The sequence below is a fragment of the Carassius carassius genome, chromosome 16, assembly GCF_963082965.1.
Source record: "Carassius carassius chromosome 16, fCarCar2.1, whole genome shotgun sequence".
NCBI classification, from domain to species: Eukaryota; Metazoa; Chordata; class Actinopteri; order Cypriniformes; family Cyprinidae; genus Carassius; species Carassius carassius.
Window position 1 is genome coordinate 8603295 of NC_081770.1, and position 21295 is coordinate 8624589.

Here is a 21295-nt window from a genome sequence, read left to right on the forward strand (position 1 = left end):
TTCATTCTCAATAAGATCTTCTGTAGACGTCTGAGAGAAATAAAGTCAGTCTGGTTATTAATAAGTGGAGCTGGTGATGCTGTTTGTGGGGTTGTTTAATCAGATCTTGAGAGATTTCATGTATTTTATTTCAGTTGATTTCAAAAAATCAACTTGACGAAATGTCAAGAGTGTCAGTATATGACGCCTTGGGATGAGAATGCGTTAGACTGTCACAAGCCTTCCGGTTTTCATCCAAAATATGTTAGATTGTGTTCTAAAGATGAACAAAGCTTTTTTTAAATGTCAAAATTTTCATTTTGGGGTGGAGTATCCCTTTTAAAATGACATAACTGAGCGAATGACCCTTAAGGACAGCTGTCATAAACATGCATAAAAACTTCTTCATATTCACTACATAACAAATAAACCAGTCATGCCCATCATTGCGCTCTAGGCCGAATCAATGAAAGCATTTAAATCCAATATTATAAAGCTGCAGACTCGGAGCCTGAGCCTGCTGCATCTACAGTCCCGCACCCAGAGTCCCGCTTTCTCTGTCCCCTCTTTTTTCGAGACAGCGCCTCCTATCAAATTGGATTGGATAAACACATGGATAAACATGTGAAGAACTGAAAAGTGAGTATCGTCAATTGTATTCAATGATTTCTTTTTTAATCAAACTATTTGTCTAAACCCCTGTGTCAGTTTGGTTTAGGGGCGGGGTTAGGTGTAGGTCATTCGTACAAATTCATACAAATTGTGCAACTTGTAAAATCCGTACGATTTGGCAAAAATCGTATGAATTTGTGCGAGTGTGGTCGTACAAATTTGAACGAATTAGCCACCTCCTAAAATATGTACGAATTGCCATAAGATTGGGTTGCAAGGGGTCTGAGAATGCGGGACTCTGGGTGCGGGACTGTAGATGCAGGCACGTCCTGATTTTGCTGAGTTAGATGTGTTCCTAGGTCAACATATTTTGTTAACCCTGGAACAACATTTTAGTCCAAAAATGTATTCTTGACCATATCCCTACACCTAAACCTAACCTTAACCATGAGTGATCCTTAAAGTCAGAGGAAATGATAGATGAATGACACTTATGTACAAGCACCTAACAGTGATTTTAAGCGTAAACTTCACAAAATCTATAAACTGGTTCTTCAAATCTGATTGGTTAATCACAATGTTGTTCCAGGGACAACAAAGATGTTGTCCCAGGAACATGTCTCACTTGGTAAAATCAGGTTCTGCGTAGATGCAGCAGGCTCCGAGTCTGCAGCTTCATACCACTTGTTTATTCAGCAACCGCTATAGGCATTTCCTGGATTTTTTCTGTTTAGTGTATTTGAAGTTTCTGCGCAAGAGCGCCCTCTGGCATTCAGGTGGAGATATACAGCTGATCACAGAACCGTGCTTCACTGAAAGTTATGCATGACAATTGCAGCTTCTGTCTAATCACGATTTATCGTATTACTAAAATTAATCATGCAGCCCTAGTTGCAGTTCACTTCTGAAACCCTCCACCTTCCCCAGATCCACCTGTATAGATCTGCTACAGGGTGATCATGTATGTTTAATTGGGGTTATCATGAAAACTTTAAAGCAAGTTGACTGTATCTGCAACCACAGCATGTATGAATATCTGTAGAACTTGATAGGATTTAGTTTATCTTTAATACAAGGTGTTAGCTAATTTGACATTAAAAAGTTGCTATAGTTTAACAACTTGTAATGTTGAGTTAATATGTTTTGCTGTAAACTTTAGTTTATAGTAGATTGTAAATCCGCACTTTCCTCGGTGGGCTGGAGAGACTTGCCCAGGGGATGAATTAACTCACTGTCATCAGCCTGGTTCATGAGAGCTGGCATATAGATAGAAAAATGTTGATTACGTTTGGAATATGTATAATTATCTTACAAAAATGCATAGATTCACTACAGGAGGCCTTTATTCACCCCCTGGACCTGTGTGAGGGACGCTTTATTACAGATGCATGCACTTTATTTCACTTTATTTCACATCTTCTGAACTGTTGACAACAAACAACATCAGTGCAAACAGATCAGTGCATACTACTGATTTAAATCTGTAGCCTACAATGTTTTCATTTTACACTTTACACTTTCAGTTATTATATATATATATACTATATTATATTACTTTATATATTTAAGTGCTAAATTACAATCACAGTCATGATTAGCAATATTTGAAGTGTTTCATTATGGATGAGTCTAATCCAAGCATCATTATGAGGAAGGCCTTATTCTATGGATTTATATCCAGCCAATTCACCACATCTGAGCACTCACTAGCCTCGTCTCCCTTCTCTGTTTCACCTGTAAAAAATAAAACCAAACATAAAACACAGAACTTACATAACACCCAACATTACTCAAGGACATGTTTCTATTAATGCTGCGTTATTTATTTTGAAGGTCTAATACTTTTCCACCTGTATGCATTAGTAATAAATTGTAAATAGTAATTTATAAGAGCTATAAAACTTTAGATTTGTTAAAGGAGTGCTATTTTAAGCTGTAGTAGCTGTAAATTTTATTGTTTGCTGTTTAGCAATATCTCACCAAAATTACAATCACACATATGCTTGTATAACAGTGCTATAGTAAGAACCTTCTAAGGATTCTTCATCTGACAGTGATGTTTCTTGTTCCGTTGATTTCACAGCTTCCTCTTGAGCTTGATATATAAAAGTAGTATAGTGAGGACATTCAGAGGACTCCTCATCTGATGATGACGTTTCTTGTTCCGTTGATTGAGCTTCATTTATAACAGTACTATAGTGAGGACATTTAGAGAACTCCTCATCTGTTGATGACGTTTCTTGTTCTGTTGATTTCAGAGGTTTCGCTTGAGCTTTTGAACGAGTAAACCATCCACCAATACTACTAATGATATTTACACCAGCGCTCCAGCTGAGCCAATGTTTTTTCTCCAGGCTGTAAAGAGGAACCAGAAGAGAAAAACAGTGGTCATTGGAACAAGTTAAACATTTTCTGTGCTTACTATATTTCAACTAATTTGAGGACAGTGTTTAATAGACTATAGCAAACATTATATTTTCTGTTATCAAATTAGTTACTGGTTTTACATTGTTTGGCATATACACACAAAAAAATTGTGTTTACAATATGAAACATTTAGAATAAATTACATTTCCATGTATGTCTGTTTATTATTGTTTGACTGCAACATAAGGATTTTTACTTACCTCAGATTACAGTTTGAGTCTTGTAGCACATCAATGAGCTTATTTTTCGAGGATCCTATATTATTGTTACTCAAATCAAGTTCTTTTAAAAATGTCAATGCTTTAGTCTTGTCCAAAGACTGAGTTAAATTTGCAACATCTGTAATGCCACAGTCATTTAGACTAGAAAGAGAGGAAGAAATATAATTGTGATTTTTTTCCCCTCCAAATTTAGCAAACATTATAACAGTCATCTCAAAGGGGATGCATTCTGATTAGGAATTTGACCTGACGGATTTCCAGTGGCATGGAGTTTAGATTTGACAGGAAAATTAACAGAATAGACCAACAGAAGTTGCTTTAGTGAACTCTGAACTGGCTGGAGCCTTGTTCCACCAATCCAATGGCTATCCATCAGGTGAAACTGCACAAAATATTTATAACCAACAATGCTATAATTCAAGCAGTGTATTCTCAGCCACTTCATAAAAGTATTCTTCTAGAATATGAAGTGCTTCTTGGAAATTGTTTCTCGAACAAAAGTACACTATGTGACTGCACCTTATTGCACAATACATTAAATAGAATTCAGCCAATTCATAAAAAGACCCAAATATTTTAAATGTATAAAGTTATGCTCTACATTACAAAATGGTTTAAAATATAAAGATGAAAGGGCAGTTAGAAATAATTAAATTATACATAATAAAGAGAAAAATAAAAGGCACAATCGAAGTGTCTGTAGGAACACACATTAATTCTTCTTCAGCTTAATATATATTCCTCCACTGGGAGGAATTATTTTCTACAAATATGGGAGATATTGGGTAAAAGTGTTTTAGTTAAAATTACAGTGTTAAAGTTATTTTAAGCATTGTGATTCTTGCATAGGAATATTCCTCACCTCAATCTCTTCAGCTGACACCGTGAATTATCCAGTATTTCACACAAGATATCCACTCCTTTGTTTTCTATTTTATTCTGACTGAGGTCCAGCTCTCTCAGGTGTGAAAGGTTTAAACACAGGGATGGAGTCAGGATGATACAGTGTTTCTCTGTAATTTTGCATCCGCACAGACTGAATACAGAGAGAGAAATAACAATGATCCATGTTCAGTTCATATGTGAGTTAAATTCATCCTGACTAAACACAATAAAGTCACTAATATACGAACATGCAACCTTAATTCTAGCAACATAAACCAATTTATAACTGGGATTTGAGGATACTAGTTACAATCCAAGTCTGGAGCAATTTTATTTGGACAAAAAAATGCTTGTGAATTGCAACTGAATCTCAGAGCTGCCTTACTTTTTCCAATGTTTTTTTGGAAAATTCCATGGGAACAACTTCAGCGAATCCACGCTCTGAATCACATGTGCAATCAGTCTAATGGAAGGGCGTGACATCATATGCGGGTGACGTAGCGACCAGGAAGCTATAAAAGCACGTGAAGTGGAACCAGCATCATCTATCTGTCATTCTGCAAGCACTCTGTGTTGTTTCAGTCATACTTTTCATTCTGTGAAAGCGGACAGAGTTTCGCTACATTAAGAGAGGGGATACACACTGTTTGTGTGTTGTCTGCTTGGTGGCAAAGCATACGGAGTGAGCTCTCGAGGGGGAGACCAGTGAGTCCCTATCTCTTTCCTCACCCACCAGATCTGGTGCCTGCTTTTGGGATCAAAAACCCACTCTGCAGTTTCTTCCTCCCAGGGAACAGTCTCAACATTCTGTTTTCCTCCAAGGAGTTTGATGTGGAGGGTGTCAATGAGGATTCACCTTCTCTCTCAACCCAGTATGAGGAGTTGCTGGAGGTGGTTACTTATGCAATGGCTAAGTTAAACATGTTTATTTGTCCCCACCTTTTCTCAATATGCAAATGTGGTAGGGGTTATAAAGTGATGCCCAGAGTGGAATAGACGGTCGCAAGCTATCTTTCCCCTGGTGCAGTATATCCTTAAAGGCTCTAGTCTTGCCCTCATCTAGCTTGGTGGGCAAGGGGTATATGGCTGAAGGTCAGGCTGGTGTGTATCTGCACACCATGGTGGTGTTACAGGCATACCAAGCTGACCTGCTAGAGGAGTTAGACGAAGGCGAGGAAGTGAAATGAATGATATCTCTGAATTACACAGAATGGCTAATTTGTATCTCCGTGGCAGCTCTGGCCCTGTCCGGCATTAAACAGAAGGACAGGGTCTTCCTAATGGGCGCCCCGCTTGCACCTTCTGGCCTGTTCGGTGACGCTGTCAACTCTGTCATCGACAGGTACCAGGAGGCTCAGAAATTGTAGCAGTGCTAAAGGGCTTGCTAACCCTTCGGGAGTCTCTGGAGCAGCTGATTCAGCTGTCTCCTGTGAGTCCTCCACTTCAGGGCACAGAACTAGGGAGACTGGTTCCCTTAGTGGAAGCTACTGCCAAATGTGTCTCTCTGGGTCTTGCATACTGTAGAAAAAGGTCAATCACAGTACATGGCAGTTCGGCATTAAGATGTCGTTCTCGCTCACATGAGAGAGCTGGTGTTAATAGTAAACACCAAGAAAATAATTCTTTCTCCATTACAGAGGACAACTTATCTGGGCATGGGGTGGGATTCGACCATGGTGCAGGCACAGCTGTCTCCTGCTCAGATCGAGTCGATCCTCATGTGCCTTGGACATGTAGAGGAAGCCTTGTTTCTTGTCTCAGGACCTGGTGCTTGGGGCTCCTTGTTGCGCGTAAGAAATCTCAACTGGCTGGGGATGCTGGCTGTGTCTTGCGCTTTGAAGCACTTCCTCCCAGACCTAAGAGATTGTCACTGACAACACAGTGGTGGTCTCTTACATCAACCACCAAGGAGGTCTGCGTTCATGCCCCTTGTACAAGCTGGCACACCAGATTCGTGTGTGGTCCCAGGACAAACTCCTTTCATTGACAGCAGTACATAATCCTGGGCATCTAAATATGGGAGCAGACATCCTTTCAAGGCAAAGGTCGAGACCCGGGAATGGAGGCTTCATCCCGAGGTGGTGAAACAGATATTTATTTATTTTTTTTCCAGGTTTAGGTGGACCTGTTTGCGACATCGCACTATCAACAGTGGTCAACAGTGCAGTCTATTCCACTTCCCTCAAAATAGCAATGCCCCAGCAATGTGCCTGAACACACCTCTTTTTCAGACCACCACTCCCATGGGTGCTGAAATGGGTGTTAATTAATTTGCTATTTAAACAATGTGGCGCAGGACCCGAAAACAACAAGTGCATCTGGATGAAACTAGCAAAAAAAAAACTTGCTTCGCGCTTGGAGCAGCATTGCACTGGGTGTATGATAGGGCCCAGTGTGATGAAGTTTATCACAGCAGTAGATGTTTACTTCGGCTTTCTGAAAGCAGTCACGTCCCTTGGAGTGTTTTAAAAGAGAGTGAAAATGAAGATGACAATTTATCAATATCACATGTATCTGAGGTTAGCCTATGTTGTTAACTTCACTTGCTAACCTCCAGGAACACGCATTTAATGACCCATCTTTGACTAAAAGGTCCATCAGTGTTACAGAAACCACATAACTCTTTCAGAAGGATCTATTGTCATTTACGTTTTAAGTTTTTATCTGCCTCATTTTGCAGTGTTTTTTTCAGATTTCAGCATACAGTATGAAACTTTCTACTGACAAACATACTGAACCATTAGTCCATTAGATCATAGTACTTTTATATCTTTATTCAGTTGGGGAAATGCTAGATGATAGTGTGGTCCTTTTGTGTTAAAATAAATAACATGAATTTAATCACACAGTAACTGCTGTAAAGTGTAATGTTACTAACTATAGTTTTTCCAGCTTGCATTGTGAACTTCCTAATAGAATCCCAAGGTTTTCAACAGCAGAGTCTCCTAGTTGATTCCCACTGAGGTTCAGCTCTCTCAGGTGTGATGGGTTTGATTTCAGAGCTGAAGTCAGGATGAGACACAGTTCCTCTGTAATACTGCATTCGCACAGACTGAAGACAGAAAGAGAAAGTTAATATATGTGTTAAATTCATCATTAGTAAATGTCATTCAATCACTAATGTACCAGAACATGAAAACCTAATTATAGAACCATAAACCTAGACAGGAGGTACTGTAAGTTAACTAGGATTTGAGGATACTACACTAGGATACTGAGGATACAACTAGGATACAACTAGGTTAACTAGGATACTGAGGATACAACAGAAGACTGGAGCATCTTTACTCTTATAAAATGTAAATGACACAGTCATTGAATGAATTATAACTGTCATTTAAAATATAGAATTAATATTGTAGTTCACTGGGAAAAAAGTGACATTTAAATGTACTATTTTCATGTAGTCGATTTGAAAAAATTAAGAAAATATTGTACTCATCTCACAATTTAAAGTATTTTTAGAGTGTGGTTTACTGCACAAAATACACATTTTGCTTCAAAGTTTAATTATTTTTCTACTAATACAAATTGAATCAGTCCAATAGTTAAAAGCATCACACTGTTACTGATGTACAACATAATGATACCAACTCTAGTTTCTCCAGCTTGCATTGTGGGTTTTTCAGTACATCACTGAGGGTTGTTACTCCCAATTGTCCTAATACATTCCCACTTAAGTTCAGCTCTCTAATGTGCGATGGGTTTGATTTCAGAGCTGACGTCAGAACAGAACAATCTTCATCTTTCATGTCACATCTTGTGAACCTATATTCAGAGAAATGAGACAAACTATTCTGTTTCATTCAAATACCAAAACACTATTTTGTTCATTTTTATGATTGCTACTGACCTTATTTCATTCATTTTACAGTGTGAATCCTTCAGTACGTCATACAATTGTGTTTTTTGCCTTGTGTTTTTTAGGTTATTCCCGCTTAGGTCCAGCTCCCTCAGGTGTGATGGGTTCGATTTCAGAGCTGAAGTCACAGCAGAACAACCTTCAACTGTCATATCGCAGTATCTTAACCTAACATTGGGAAAAATCGAGAGATGGAGAGCATAAAATAAAATTTGAGAAGCTAACTCTTTATTACATCAGCAAAACAAGGAAGAGAGATCATCTTTAATAGAGATGCAGTATCGGTATCGGTATACTGTTTTTGTGCATTTATAGTCATTAAAATGCTCTGTGACATACCGAGTTTAGTGACCCCTGATCTAATTCCTGTGCTATTAAATGAAAGACAAAATAAAATAGAGCAATAGAAAGAACAGTAAAAGTGGTATCAGTGCATCCATAATCCTTCACCAGATCACAAAATACTCAGGCTCATCATGAGATACTGAGTATAAAGTGTTCCTCACCTCAATCTCTCCAGTTTACAGTGGAAATCATTTAGGAGATCACATATGTGCATCACTCCTGTGTTCTTTATTTTATTCACACTGAGGTTCAGTTCTCTCAGGTGTGATAGGTTTGATTTCAGAGCTGAGGTCAGGGTGAGGCATTGCTTCTCTGTAATACTGCATCCACACAGCCTGAAGACAGAAAGAGAAAAGACAATGTTGGCCCACCATATACATGGCAAGAGTGGTTTTTCCCTCAAATATCCGCAAATCTGATTTAATACAACGGTTTAATAAACAGGTTACATTGTACACAAAATATCGCCAGTGTTGTTCCAACCAAAGCCACAGCAGAACTGTTGTGCCTTTCTGAAAACCACACAACAATGCCTTGTTATTCAACGAATCCAAATTTTTAAACAAATCGAGTAAGCCAATTGTACAGTGACCGCATCATTCAAGATTGATTTTTAATGTCCTACACATGATATTTATATTTTAAAACAATCTGGCATAATTATCTGAATTGCTGTAAGTCTCATCTACATTGAGGATGCACAATTTCCAAAATTTCATTAGGAAAAAACATTTATTTCTCTTTACAATAACTTTAATTTTAATACTTCACATTATTTTGACTGTAATAAAATGCCAGAAGAAAAAAATGCCACTGGCTCAGACAAATAAGAAAATATTGTCAAGTACAGTAACATTGCTATTAAAAGTAATACAACATTTTAAAATGATGTGAAATACTCACGTCAGTGTGTTGAGTGTACAGTGTTTGTCCTGTAGTAGAGCAGCAATCTGATTTACTCGTGTATCTCCTAGTTCACATTCACTCAGATTCAGTTCTCTCAGGAGTAGTGGGTTTTTACCCACAATTCCTGTCACATACTGACAGGCTTCATCTGCAGCAGAACTTCTCAAAAACCTGCAAAAGTTGATGAACGATTCAATTTAATTCTGAACTAAATGCCCATTGCCTTTTAAAATATGTTAAGACAAAATTCATTGTCATTGTTTTTAATGACAAGCTCTACTTAATTTCAGCACTTATGTATGTATTTGAAAGAAACAGTGAGAAACTGTACAGTAAATGTCAAGAGGAGCAGCAGGGCATGGGATCACAAGATCTTCATTTTCGGTACAAATATCTACAATGAAGTTGGCATTTTGAATGGTCTCAAGATCTTCCTGGAAAGCACACGTGTGAAGACCTTGATACTCCTAGATCTGCTTAATTGCAATACAATGTCGGGAATCTGGGCTTGATTGTGTAGCAGCAGGGGATTTCCCCTTTCCTGTTTCTGTTCGTCATTGCCCTTATATGGGAATGGGTGGACGAGGTAATCAGGGCCAGCGTATTTAAATGGTTAGACAAGAAGCCCTAGAATGTAGGCTTGGTCACATCCGCCCCTTTTCCGGTTTCACTATAGTCCAGGATTGCTGTAACCGTTTCGTCTGCGTACCCTGGGAGTTGCGTCGAGCACTCATAGAAAGCTTCGAGTGGAACATTTCGCGAGTGCATCCTGACATCGTGATGTGTGATCCGTGATGTGTGTGTGATTCTCGCGGGGTACGTACGATTTAGTAATGTTTTGTATTGACGATTGGAGTAGATCCTTGTCTGATTGTTATGTTTTGTTTTGCAGTCTTCCGCGTACCACGTGATTTCATTCAGGTCGTGCTGCTGTTTTTCTATGACTAGTTTATTCTTTTGTCCTTCGTGAATAATTATTTTGTTAGGTTTTTCATGACTTTAATAGTCGCTGTGTGTTTTTTATTTAATTTTATGGTTAGGGTTACTGTTATTTCTGTAATTGAGTTGGACTGATCAGTGTGATTTTGGCCGTAGTGCCGTGTGGTGCTATATTAGTGTCTATCTAACGGTCATCCATCGAGTATTTTGGGGTCCTCACTGCAAATGAGGTTGGACCGATTATTTATCACCTGTGTACCACCTGATCTGATCAATCATCATAATTGTGATTGATGTGATTATCTTGTATGTGTATCTTCCCTACTAATCTTTTTCTTTGTTTCGAGTCAAGGCTGAGTGTGCCGAGGGGGAGGCTAGTCACCTGGGTGAACACATTTGCTGTGAGGTTGGAGCACCAGGGTTTGAGCACCTCTTCATATGTAGTTTGCCGTGCACACATAAATGGTTGAGAGCACAATTGTTTACAGCTAGCTTGCCACCCCTAACGGGAGCTTAAGCCTTGCCGTTACATTCTTTTTGTAGTAATAATTTTTCTTGTTTGTTTTATTTTGTGGGGACGGTACATACATTTTTGTTTTGTTTAATGTTATTCAGTGCTTGAAAATCAGCGATGTCTGGAGGAATGTTCTTTTAACATTTGACATATTGTGTATTGTTATAATAAACTTGCCAGTTATTTATATTACAAACAAATGGTGCTAGTGGGATATTTTTCCTTTTAAATAAAACCATTAATTCATTGGATGAAGCGACCCTGTCTTTTCTCTGCACCACCGAACCTGGGTCCTTTTTATATTTCCTTGGGTGCAATTCCCAGGGTGGCGTAGTCTGTGCTCTTTTGATTTAGTTATACCAAGAAAAAATCATACCGCTCTCGTCACAAACGGAATCAAATACCACACTACTCACATCAGCACATTTGCAAATTACTGTATTACTGAAATAATATTTAGTATGAATATTTAACATATAATTTATTTTGTATTATTTCATCATGTCTCACCTCATGTCTCAACTGGTTTAGTTGACAGCTTGGATCATGTAGTAAATCAGTGAGCTCCTTCACTCCTGATTGTCCAGGATCATTTCCTGTGAGATCCAGCTCTATCAGGTGTGAAGGGTTTGATCTCAGAGCTGAAGCCAGAGCTTTATAACCTTCTTCAGTGATACTGCAGTCTGAAAGTCTACAGAAAATACATTAATGAATTGCAATTAACATTTACAGTAAACAATTAACATTACAATGAATAATGCAGCTCAAAGTTGGGACACATGTATTTACACTGCACAATTTACAATTCAAATAATAATTTTGAATAGACTGCATAAAGTATATAATTAAAATACATGAACTCAAATGGGGAGAGCTGAACTATTATGGTTACGTAAATGTATTTAAATGATTATGATTCCTGTTTAATATAGCTCTTGGTATTAAAAAATATGATAATGAAGTGTTTAGAGAAAGAGCAGATTATATTCTGGCTAAGAATAGTTTATTAATTAGTTTATATATATATATATGTATATATGTATATATATATATAAACGTCTCATTGATATTTTTAGTAGTATGAAAAGCAAAATTATTATACAAACTGGGAATACATTTTATACAGAAAGTGAGCAAAGAACATTCCCAACACTGAAGCTATCAGTGACTAGCTTGAGGTATGCTCTCTCACAGAAACTCCTTTTATAATTAGAGGTGTATGTAGCAAACTGAATTCACTCCACTCCTTTACATTTACTTCAGTAACCAAATATGTAGGCAAATATGTAAATTTTAGAGATTTTATGGTGGGTACTTAAAAAAAAAACTAAATATTATTGAAATTGGTAAGTCGATGGGGGCTACCAACTGTTTGGTTACATTCATTCTTTAAAATGTATTTTAATATAGCAAGGCTAATTCTCTAATCTGAACTTCACAGTTCACTATAGCGGAGACAACTGTGATTTATTTATTTAAAAAAAATAAAAATTAAATATTTTAGAAAATAAAGGAGTTTTATTTTGTGTGTATAGCTGTTGTTGAAGTCTGTTTCTAAATTCTATCCTTTATTCCTTAATTCCTTTTCAGTGGTGAGTTTAAAATATCCTAGTGGTCCCGGTCCGTGTACAGTCCGTGTATATTTTGGTCATTTGATTTTCTATTTATAAATAAATAAAGAAATATGAGAAACGGTTTGATTTTCGTTTTTTCGTTTTGTTTAAGAAACGGAAAACGAAAATTTAGCTGGATTTTTCGTATTTTTGTTTGTGGGTAAAAAATGAGATTATGCTTTAATATTTGTTTGAATGTGTGGGCGGCGCTGAAACGCCCCTTTCATCCCTTCTGTACTGCACCGACAAGCGGCAACCGCAAGCTCAGTTCATTTTCACCAGGAGAGAAGCGGCAGACAGCAGAGCATATTAATCCCGCAGATTCTTTGCTAGTGGTAAATATATTTATTTATTTATTTATTTATTTATTTATTTATTTATTTATTTATTTATTTATCTATCTATCTTTGAACAAACAGAAATTAATTTATTCAATGACATTTGAATTTTACTGTAGGCCAATGATCTACAATGACATGAAATATGCAGATTTTTAGCCTACTAATTTTATTCTATGCCTATTTAAGAAAAACCTCACAAGTAGCCTATGTTTTCATTTGCTATTACAAACAACAGCAACTGAAGCTTATCTTGTAGAGTGTAGTCTGCTGCACTTCTCTGATCGGCGGATCCCGATCCACACCGTCCAACAGAGGAAAGAGCTTCAGCTCCGTCAGTTCCGTCGAAGGTACACGGACCGGTCCCCCCAGAGTGAGCTTCTTTTTAGGCGACCATTATTTTATAACATTTTCCCCTATTGTTTACAAGTCATGTTTGTCACGTGACACACCTCGGTCACAAAAACACTGTATGACAGATGGATCGCTTTTATTTCGTTTTTTCCTTTTATATTCAAAATATTCATAAACTTGCACACCATGTTACATTACATAATCTATTTAGCTGACGCTTTTTATCCAAAGCGACTTACAATTGCTATATATGTCAGATGTCGCATGCTTCTGGAGCCACTGTAATGTGAGACGGGCACTGCCATGTTTGTTTGTGCTTCAGTTCAGAGAGACTTGTCATTCAGATTTACAGCAAGTGAATTCATCCATTTCTCCCAAAATATTACTTTATTTAGTTTTATATTTTATTTATTATTTAAATTCTGTATTTCGAGACAACACTGTTGTGAGGTTAATTATAGGAAAACCACTACAACACACACACACAGCAACAAAAACATTATTCTTCAAATTTCCCCACTGCTGGAGGTAAGCAGAATCCATAAATGTATAGTATTCCATTGATTGCTGTGGTGTTGAGTATAGCTGATGGTGGAATGTACTCACTTGAGTATCTTTAACTCACAAACAGAATTCTTCAGTCCCTCACAGATCTCTTTGACTCCCGAGTCTGGCAGATGGCTGTTTTTCAGGTTCACCTCTTTCAGGATGGTTTTGGAGGAGAGAACAGTAGCTAGAACTGAACAACTTTTCTCTGTCAGCTTACAATTATTCAGCCTAAGGATAAAAACAGTATTATTTATTATTCAGCGCATATTCAACACACATCAGATAATCTATTATAAATGATAAATAGATAAGTTATTCTTACATAATTTTCTCCACTTTGCTATGAGAGTCCATTAAAAGAGCAGAGAACTTCTCCCAATCCAGATCTTCTAATTTATCTTCACTCAGATCCAGTTCTTTCAGTAATAATGGACTTTTACCCAGAACTTCAGTAATATACTGACACACTTCCTCTGCAGCAGGACTTTTCAAATACCTACAGGAAGAAAATAAGAAATTTAGATTAGATAATTATGTTACAATTCATGAAGTTCCCATCTTGCTAATGGGTCCAGTCTAAGAGTACACCTATATGAAATATTGTACTGACACTCTAGAGCAGTTTAGCAATCCGACACTAACTGGGGGTCTCTTGGTGCTTCTATCCATTTAAGGTGAGAACACAGGAGGATACTGGCTCAACATGAAGGCTATAGAAACTAGCAAATGTGATGGGGGGTCACAAAGCCCGCAGCTCTACAAATATGATAAGTGGGCGGCTGAAGTGATGAAAGAGAAGAAACTGAAATTAGCTAAACCTATTTTAAGGATGGTTTAAAAATGGACTAATGAAGCAGAGCCTGATTTACAAGTCTGTTTTGACCTCACAGATTGGAGCGTTTATTAAGCTGATGCCACTGATCTGGACGAGCTCACAGAGACTGTGACTTCATACATCAATTTCTGTGAGGATATGTGCATCCCCACCAGGACATTCTTATCATTTAATAATAATAAACCGTGGTTTACTGGGAAACACAAACAGCTTCGTCATGCAAAAGAGGATGCTTACAAAAGTGGGGATAAAATATTTTACAACCAGGCCAGGAACAGACTAACAAAGGCTAAAAAAAACTACTCAGAAAAGCTGAGAAAACAATTTTCAGCCAACGATCTGGCATTAGTATGGACCGGTCTCAAGAACATCTCCTTGTACAAGACCCCACCCCCACAGTCTGTGGAGAATCAACAATTGGCTGACGATCTTTTTACTGTTTTAACGAAATACATCTTTTAACAATGTATTTTACTGTCGATTTGAAAAGGACAGTCAACACTCGACCTGCACTTAATGTGTGGATGGATGTGAATTGGGTCTTCAGCAAGCAGAAATCTAAGAACGCTTCAGGCCCAGATGGTTTTCACCTGTCTGTTTAAACGCCTGCACTGACCGACTGGCCCCCAATTTTACACAGATCTTCAACAGATCACTGGAGCTGTGTGAAGTTTCCTGATGCTTCAAAATCTCCACCAACATTTTCAGTTCCCAAAAAAACCCAAAATCACTAGATTTAATGATTTAGAACTTTTGCTCTCATGTCTGTGGTCATTAGGTCACTTGAGAGACTGGTGTTGGCTCACCTGAAGGACATCACTGGACCCTCACTGGATCCTCTTCAGTTTGCCTACAGAGGAAACAAGTCTGTGCATGATGCAGTCAACATGGGACTGCATTACATCCTGCAAACACCTTGACAGACCTGGAAATTAACCAAGGTCCTAATTAGATCCTAATTGTGGACTTATGTTTGGCCTTCAATACAGCTCTCTGTGCCCACCTCCATATGTCAGTGGATCACCAGTATCCTGAAAGACAGGCGAACTCCATTCCAGGACTATCACCATCAGCACTGGCACCCCTCAGGGTTGTGTTCTATCCCCACTGCTCTTCTCCATGTACACAAATGACCGAACTTTTAAAGGACCCCTCTGTCAAGCTCTTGAAGTTTATGGACGACACTAGAGTCATCTGCCTTATCAAGGATGGAGACGAGTCTGCTTACAGACAGGGGGCCCTATTTTAATTATCTAAATGTGAAAAGTGTAAAGCACACGGTGCAGGTGCACTCAGGGCGTGTCCAAATTCACTTTTGTATTGTAACGACGGAAGAACAGTTGGCGTGCCGGGGCGCATGGTCTAAATGGGTTCTACCTATTCTCTTAATGAGTAATGGGTGTTTTTTGGGCGTAACAGGCAATAAACCAATCAGAGTCTCATCTTCCATTTCCTTTAAGAGCTAGTTGCACTCATATATATATATATATATATATATATTTTTTTTTTTTTTTTAAATTAGCCTACAAAAATTATTATGCATTGCAATCCAAAATTTGTAATATTTGGCATGTTTGTGTGCTGCTGTCTATCCCTGTGTTTAATAAGCAGCGTGTACGCTCGTTGCGGACCCGCCTACTAAAGTCTGGCCAAATGAGTTTAAGTTTTTTAAGCACTTTGTTATTTAAGCACTTTAAATAACAAAGAAAAAACATTTTCACAGACTTTAGACCAGGTTTGAGCTGGGCTATAGTGCAGTCTATTTTCAGCTCCTTAAAATAGCATTGCGTCAGCAATGCGCCTGAACACACCTCGTTTTTAGACCAGCACGCCCATGGGCACGAAAATAAGCGCAAATGCATTTGCTAATTAAACGACGTGACGCTGGACTAAAACACCTAGCATACCCCCCCCCGCCCCCCCCCCCCCCACACACACACTCACCATCATGAACAGCAATGTGAATGCAGTACAGTCGTACAGATCCCTGGGCACCACTTTCTCTCAGGACAAGAAGTGGGACACTCACATAGACTCCATTTCTAAAAAGGCCCAGCAGAGAATCTACTTCCTTCATCAGCTGAGGAAATTCAGCCTGCCACAGGAGATGGTGAAACAGTTCTACTCAGCTATTATTGAGTCTATCCTGTGTTCTTTCATAACTGTCTGGTTTGGTTCAGCTACCAAATCAGACATCAAGAGACTAGAACAGAAAGTCAGAACCATCGAAAGGATTACTGGTGGCCCTCTATCCAGCCTCCATTAACTTTACACCTCCAGAGTGAGGAAAAGGGCTGTATATCCGAAACCATAGCTAGCTGCGAGCGAGGGTCGAGCTAGTTAGTTTGGTGTGTTCCACTCTTTGGCTGTCGTTGGACTCACATTGGCATCCAGGATGTCAGGAGAGTGAGAGCTCTGATTGGATGTTCAGGTTAGCGAATTAGTCAGTGCCCAAGAATTAAAGCGAAAGTGATGAAAACAAGCATTTGAATGAAGACAGTAAAGACAGAAGGCTGTTTAAATATTATGTGATCATTCCCAACCATATATACTATTAATTGCTGCTGATATGAACAGCTCGTTCCTCTCACGCATGCACAGAATGCATGTGTTAGTTTGCATTTTCACTTAAAACTAATTAGAGGTGAATTATTAGAGGAAAATCAATTTTCTGTTACACAAAACTCACGACCCATGTCAGACCCATGAAATATACTTGATATACAATTCAGTAAATTCCTTTTTCCATTCAGTTTCATACTGACACATTTTAACCTTTTACCTAGTTCCACACAGTACACATTGCTTATTTTTAAATATTTGAAAGTAATTATCACCTGATGTTCTTCAATTTACAGCAACCTTCCTGTGGTAAATCAGTGAGCTCCTTCACTCCTGATTGTCCAGGATCATTTCCTGTGAGATCCAGCTCTATCAGATGTGAAGGGTTTGATCTCAGAGCTAAAGCCAGTGCTTTATATCCTTCTTCTGTGATACTGCAGCTTGAAAGTCTGTATGTATATATAGATATATATATATAAAAGTGTTAAGTATTGAATTTTCTATGGTAAATAAACATAACTGATATGAATAAAGTGATAAGTCTTTTTTTAAATTTAAAGATAAATAAAAACATAATCATACAAAATACTGTGAAAACAAAAAATATCCTACAAATTTCAACATTGACAGAATTCTCACCCCATAGATAAGCAACAAATTCCTTAATGATATAATCTGCTTAATTAGAATTTTTATATTTCATACAATATTTAAATATAATAATGTAAGTTGTAAAAAAAAAAAGTCTGTCTTGACAGTAAATCTAATCAAAATGACATTTACAAATGTATATTATGTAGAAATATATAAATGTATAAAAAATAAAAACACACTTCAGTGTCTTCAATCTGCACTGAGGATTATTCAACAGAGGACAGATCTTCTGAATTCCAGAGTTTCCTATTTTATTCCCACTCAGATCCAGCTCTATCAGGTTTGAAGGATTTGAATTCAATGCTGAAGTCAAAGTAGCAACACCTTCTACTGAGATCCTGTTATTATTCAGCCTGTAGAGAAAGAAAACTTTGTAACTTTGTTTGTATGAATCTGAAAGCCTATTTAATGATCAGCAACAGCCTTAGTTGCTTCTGCTTGTATTATTGTTATTTGTACGTTGCACTGGATAAAAGTGTCCACTAAATTAATACAAGTAACCTGTTAATTTAACCACTTATTTAATGTACAGTATCTAATAAATGATATATTTTACAAATACTTCAAGGCAAATAATAATTATGAACATTTTGTGAAACACTCACATTATCTTCTTGAGTTTACAGTGTTTATCCTGCAGTAGAGCAGCGATCTGATTTACTAATGTGTCTTCTAGTTCACATTCACTCAGATGCAGCTTGCTCAGGAGTAATGGGCTTTTACCCATAATTCTTGTCACATACTGGCAGGCTTCATCTGCACCAGGACCCAAAAACCTGCAGAAGAGAAGATGATGCAGGATTCAACTCAGTCCTTTTGTTAAGAAATCACTTTGTCAGATGTGATACTACAGATGTATAACTACTTGTTGTCTTACTGAAATAATATTAAAAATAATTTAATAATATTTAATTAATTATTAACCTGCATATAACCTATTTTATATTGTTTAATCATCTCTCACCTTAGTGTCTTCAGTTGACAGTTTGGATCCTGTAGTAAATCAGTGAGCTCCTTCACTCCTGATTGTCCAGGATCATTTCCTGTCAGATCCAGCTCTATCAGGTGTGAAGGGTTTGATTTCAGAGCTGAAGCCAGAGCTTTATAACCTTCTTCAGTGATACAGCAGTCTGAAAGCCTACAGAAAATGTGTATAATAATTAAAATGTATGTTTAATTTTATATATAATTAATATTAAACATACATTTATATATAAATATAATAAGTTATATTATATATAATTTGTATTATAAACAATTGAAAATGAAAATAAATAACACAAATTTAAAAGTTAACTGCAATTAACACTAGAACTACCAGAATTCTATAACTACTAGAATGGCCATAGCGGTCATTCTTACCATTCATACTAGATCGAACTGAATGCCATTTTTGTCATATCATATTTTCATTCGAATCTTCTTTTGAGGCTTGAAAATGAAGCTTTCAATGTCGGTTGTCACTTTTTATGACGTCATCACCCTAAAAAATTTAATATTTTTTTTAATATTTTATTGTGTTAAAGCCACGTAGACCACTCCCAAATGTGTGTGCCTCGCTTTGTGTCCAGCAAGAAGGAGAAGAAAAGTTTTTCACCGCAGTGAAAATATTGTTGCCTATTTGACAGTCTAAATGCCAACAAATATGAACCAAAGCAGAATAATCCATAGATAAAACATGTTGTGATTTTTGGAAATTAGTACATACATCTTGTTTCAATTCATTTTTACTTTTGTACTTTACAGTAATCTGGAGTTATTGGAAATGTTTGGATCACATGAATTGGAAAAATATTTTATGCAGCCACCACTGGAATTGTGATTCATGAATACATGGATTTGTAATGATAGTATGTAATAATAAATATTGTCACTGTTGCTAAATAAATTAACCCTTTCACGCATAGTGGTCACTACAGTGGACAGCTATTAAAAAAGCATTTTCTTGAATTTGCACGGGTTTTTATGGCAAAGTTGCACATCAGCCTCTTCATTGGACCCTGGTGCATCATCCTATAAATTGCAACCAAGTGGCAAGCCTTTGTGTTTCAATTTTTTTCCCCCTCCAAACCAAGATGGCCAAGGGTCAGTCAGACATGCAAAGTTGCTCCAGAATATCCACCCATTCCTTCTATCCTAGGAGACTCTTGTAGGTAAAAAAATATTGCAGCATAAAGCAATATCTAATATTCATATCACAGTAAAATTTTCCAAGTTTTGATTTTAGATTGAGAGAAAACTCTGATTAATCACATGTCCACTGTAGTGGACGTCATGTATGCAATGGCTATATTTCAGCTACAATTCATAAGTATAATGTAAATATTATTTTTGAAATTTAAAACTTAAAAACGTAATATGCATTGACTTTTGTAAATAAATGTATTTGAATTATTAGAATGCAATTTTCATTGACATCGAAAAAAGTCATGTGCTTACATAATGTATGACACTTGTAATGCATTACTTTACTTGTTAGATCAAAAAGTAATCTGATTTTATAATGCATGTTATTGTAATGCGTTTTTTTACTAATAACAGCAAAAGGTAATCTGATTACATAATGCATGTTACTTTTAATGCGTTTCTTTACTCATAACATCAAAAAGTAATCTGATTACATAATGCATGTTACTTGTAATGCATTTCCTTTCTCATAACATCAAAAAGTAATCTGATTATGTAATGTGCATTATTGTAAAACTTTTTTTTTACTCATAACATCAAAAAGTAATCTGATTACGTAATGCATGTTACTTGTAATGCGTTTCTTTACTTGTTACTTTAAAAAGTAATCTGATTAGGTAATGCACATTACTTGTAGTTAATTACTTGTTAGAACAAAAAGTAATCTGATTAGGTAATGCATGTTACTTGTAGCACATTACTTTACTTGTAACATCAAAAAAGTAATCTAAATGGGTTATGCATGTTACTTGTAATGCGTTGCCCCCAACACTGATCATTTCAGATGAGATTGAAAAAACGTATCGCTAGGTTTTCTCAGAGGAGGGCTATGATAGAAATGTGCGTGTCCATCTTGAACATAATCAGAATTATCAGCTAATAAGGGTAAATCTCCATACTCTGGTGCACTGGAGGCTCCCTGAGTGGTTTCCACAGTTGTACCTTGACAGGCTGGAGAAAATTCTGATGGAATCACGTCCTCATGTTCTGATATCATAGATACGCGAAGTGCAACTTGTATGAAGTTGTATGAAGCCATTGCAATATTTTTCATTTATATTTTTTGTATATATTTTATAGTTTTCACATTGTTTGATATAATTGCATTGATTAGTTTGTTAAATTCACATACTTTATCTGTTTGATTATTGTCTTATATTTAATACAGTATATCTTCAGTTTAAACCAACCGCATGCTGTCCACTCAAGTGGACATCTGAAGATCTCTTTGAAAAATTTGTAAAAAAAAAATAAAATAAAAATCAATTCTTGTTTTTCATGCCCTAAGAGCAATAAAAACACATAGGAAAAAAATCCTGACTGAGGTTATCATAATTCCTGCATGAAAGGGTTAATAGTTAAACATAATTAGTTTGTTTTATTTCACAATATCAGTCTTGTCGTGGTGTCAAATTAGCATATATGCATTAGCTATAGCATCAAACTAGCATAAAATAATACAAGTCATTATTTTTATTACTATTATTATTATTATTATTATTATTAATATTAT

The 21295-nt window shown here is 36.8% G+C and overlaps 1 protein-coding gene across 5 annotated transcripts in view; it reads right to left on the reverse strand.

The window, feature by feature from the left end:
* Positions 1–2159: 2159 nt before the first annotated feature.
* LOC132160251 (protein NLRC5-like) overlaps positions 2160–21295 on the reverse strand; it is a 44961-nt gene continuing 25825 nt past the window's right edge. Inside the window, exons 24-37 of one of the 5 annotated variants that reach the window (XM_059569987.1) lie at positions 18560–18733; positions 18201–18371; positions 17775–17948; positions 17217–17390; positions 13867–14040; positions 13602–13772; positions 11214–11381; positions 9235–9408; positions 8493–8666; positions 7978–8154; positions 7719–7892; positions 7003–7176; positions 4102–4275; positions 3215–3380 (exon numbers count right to left, since the gene is read on the reverse strand). In XM_059569987.1, the coding sequence (XP_059425970.1) occupies positions 3215–3380; positions 4102–4275; positions 7003–7176; positions 7719–7892; positions 7978–8154; positions 8493–8666; positions 9235–9408; positions 11214–11381; positions 13602–13772; positions 13867–14040; positions 17217–17390; positions 17775–17948; positions 18201–18371; positions 18560–18733 (2419 nt within the window). Of the gene's footprint in view, positions 2326–2620; positions 2947–3214; positions 3381–4101; positions 4276–7002; positions 7177–7718; positions 7893–7977; positions 8155–8492; positions 8667–9234; positions 9409–11213; positions 11382–13601; positions 13773–13866; positions 14041–17216; positions 17391–17774; positions 17949–18200; positions 18372–18559; positions 18734–21295 lie in introns of those variants that run through there. The other 4 variants (XM_059569983.1, XM_059569985.1, XM_059569984.1 and 1 more) reach the window with 4 other exon arrangements.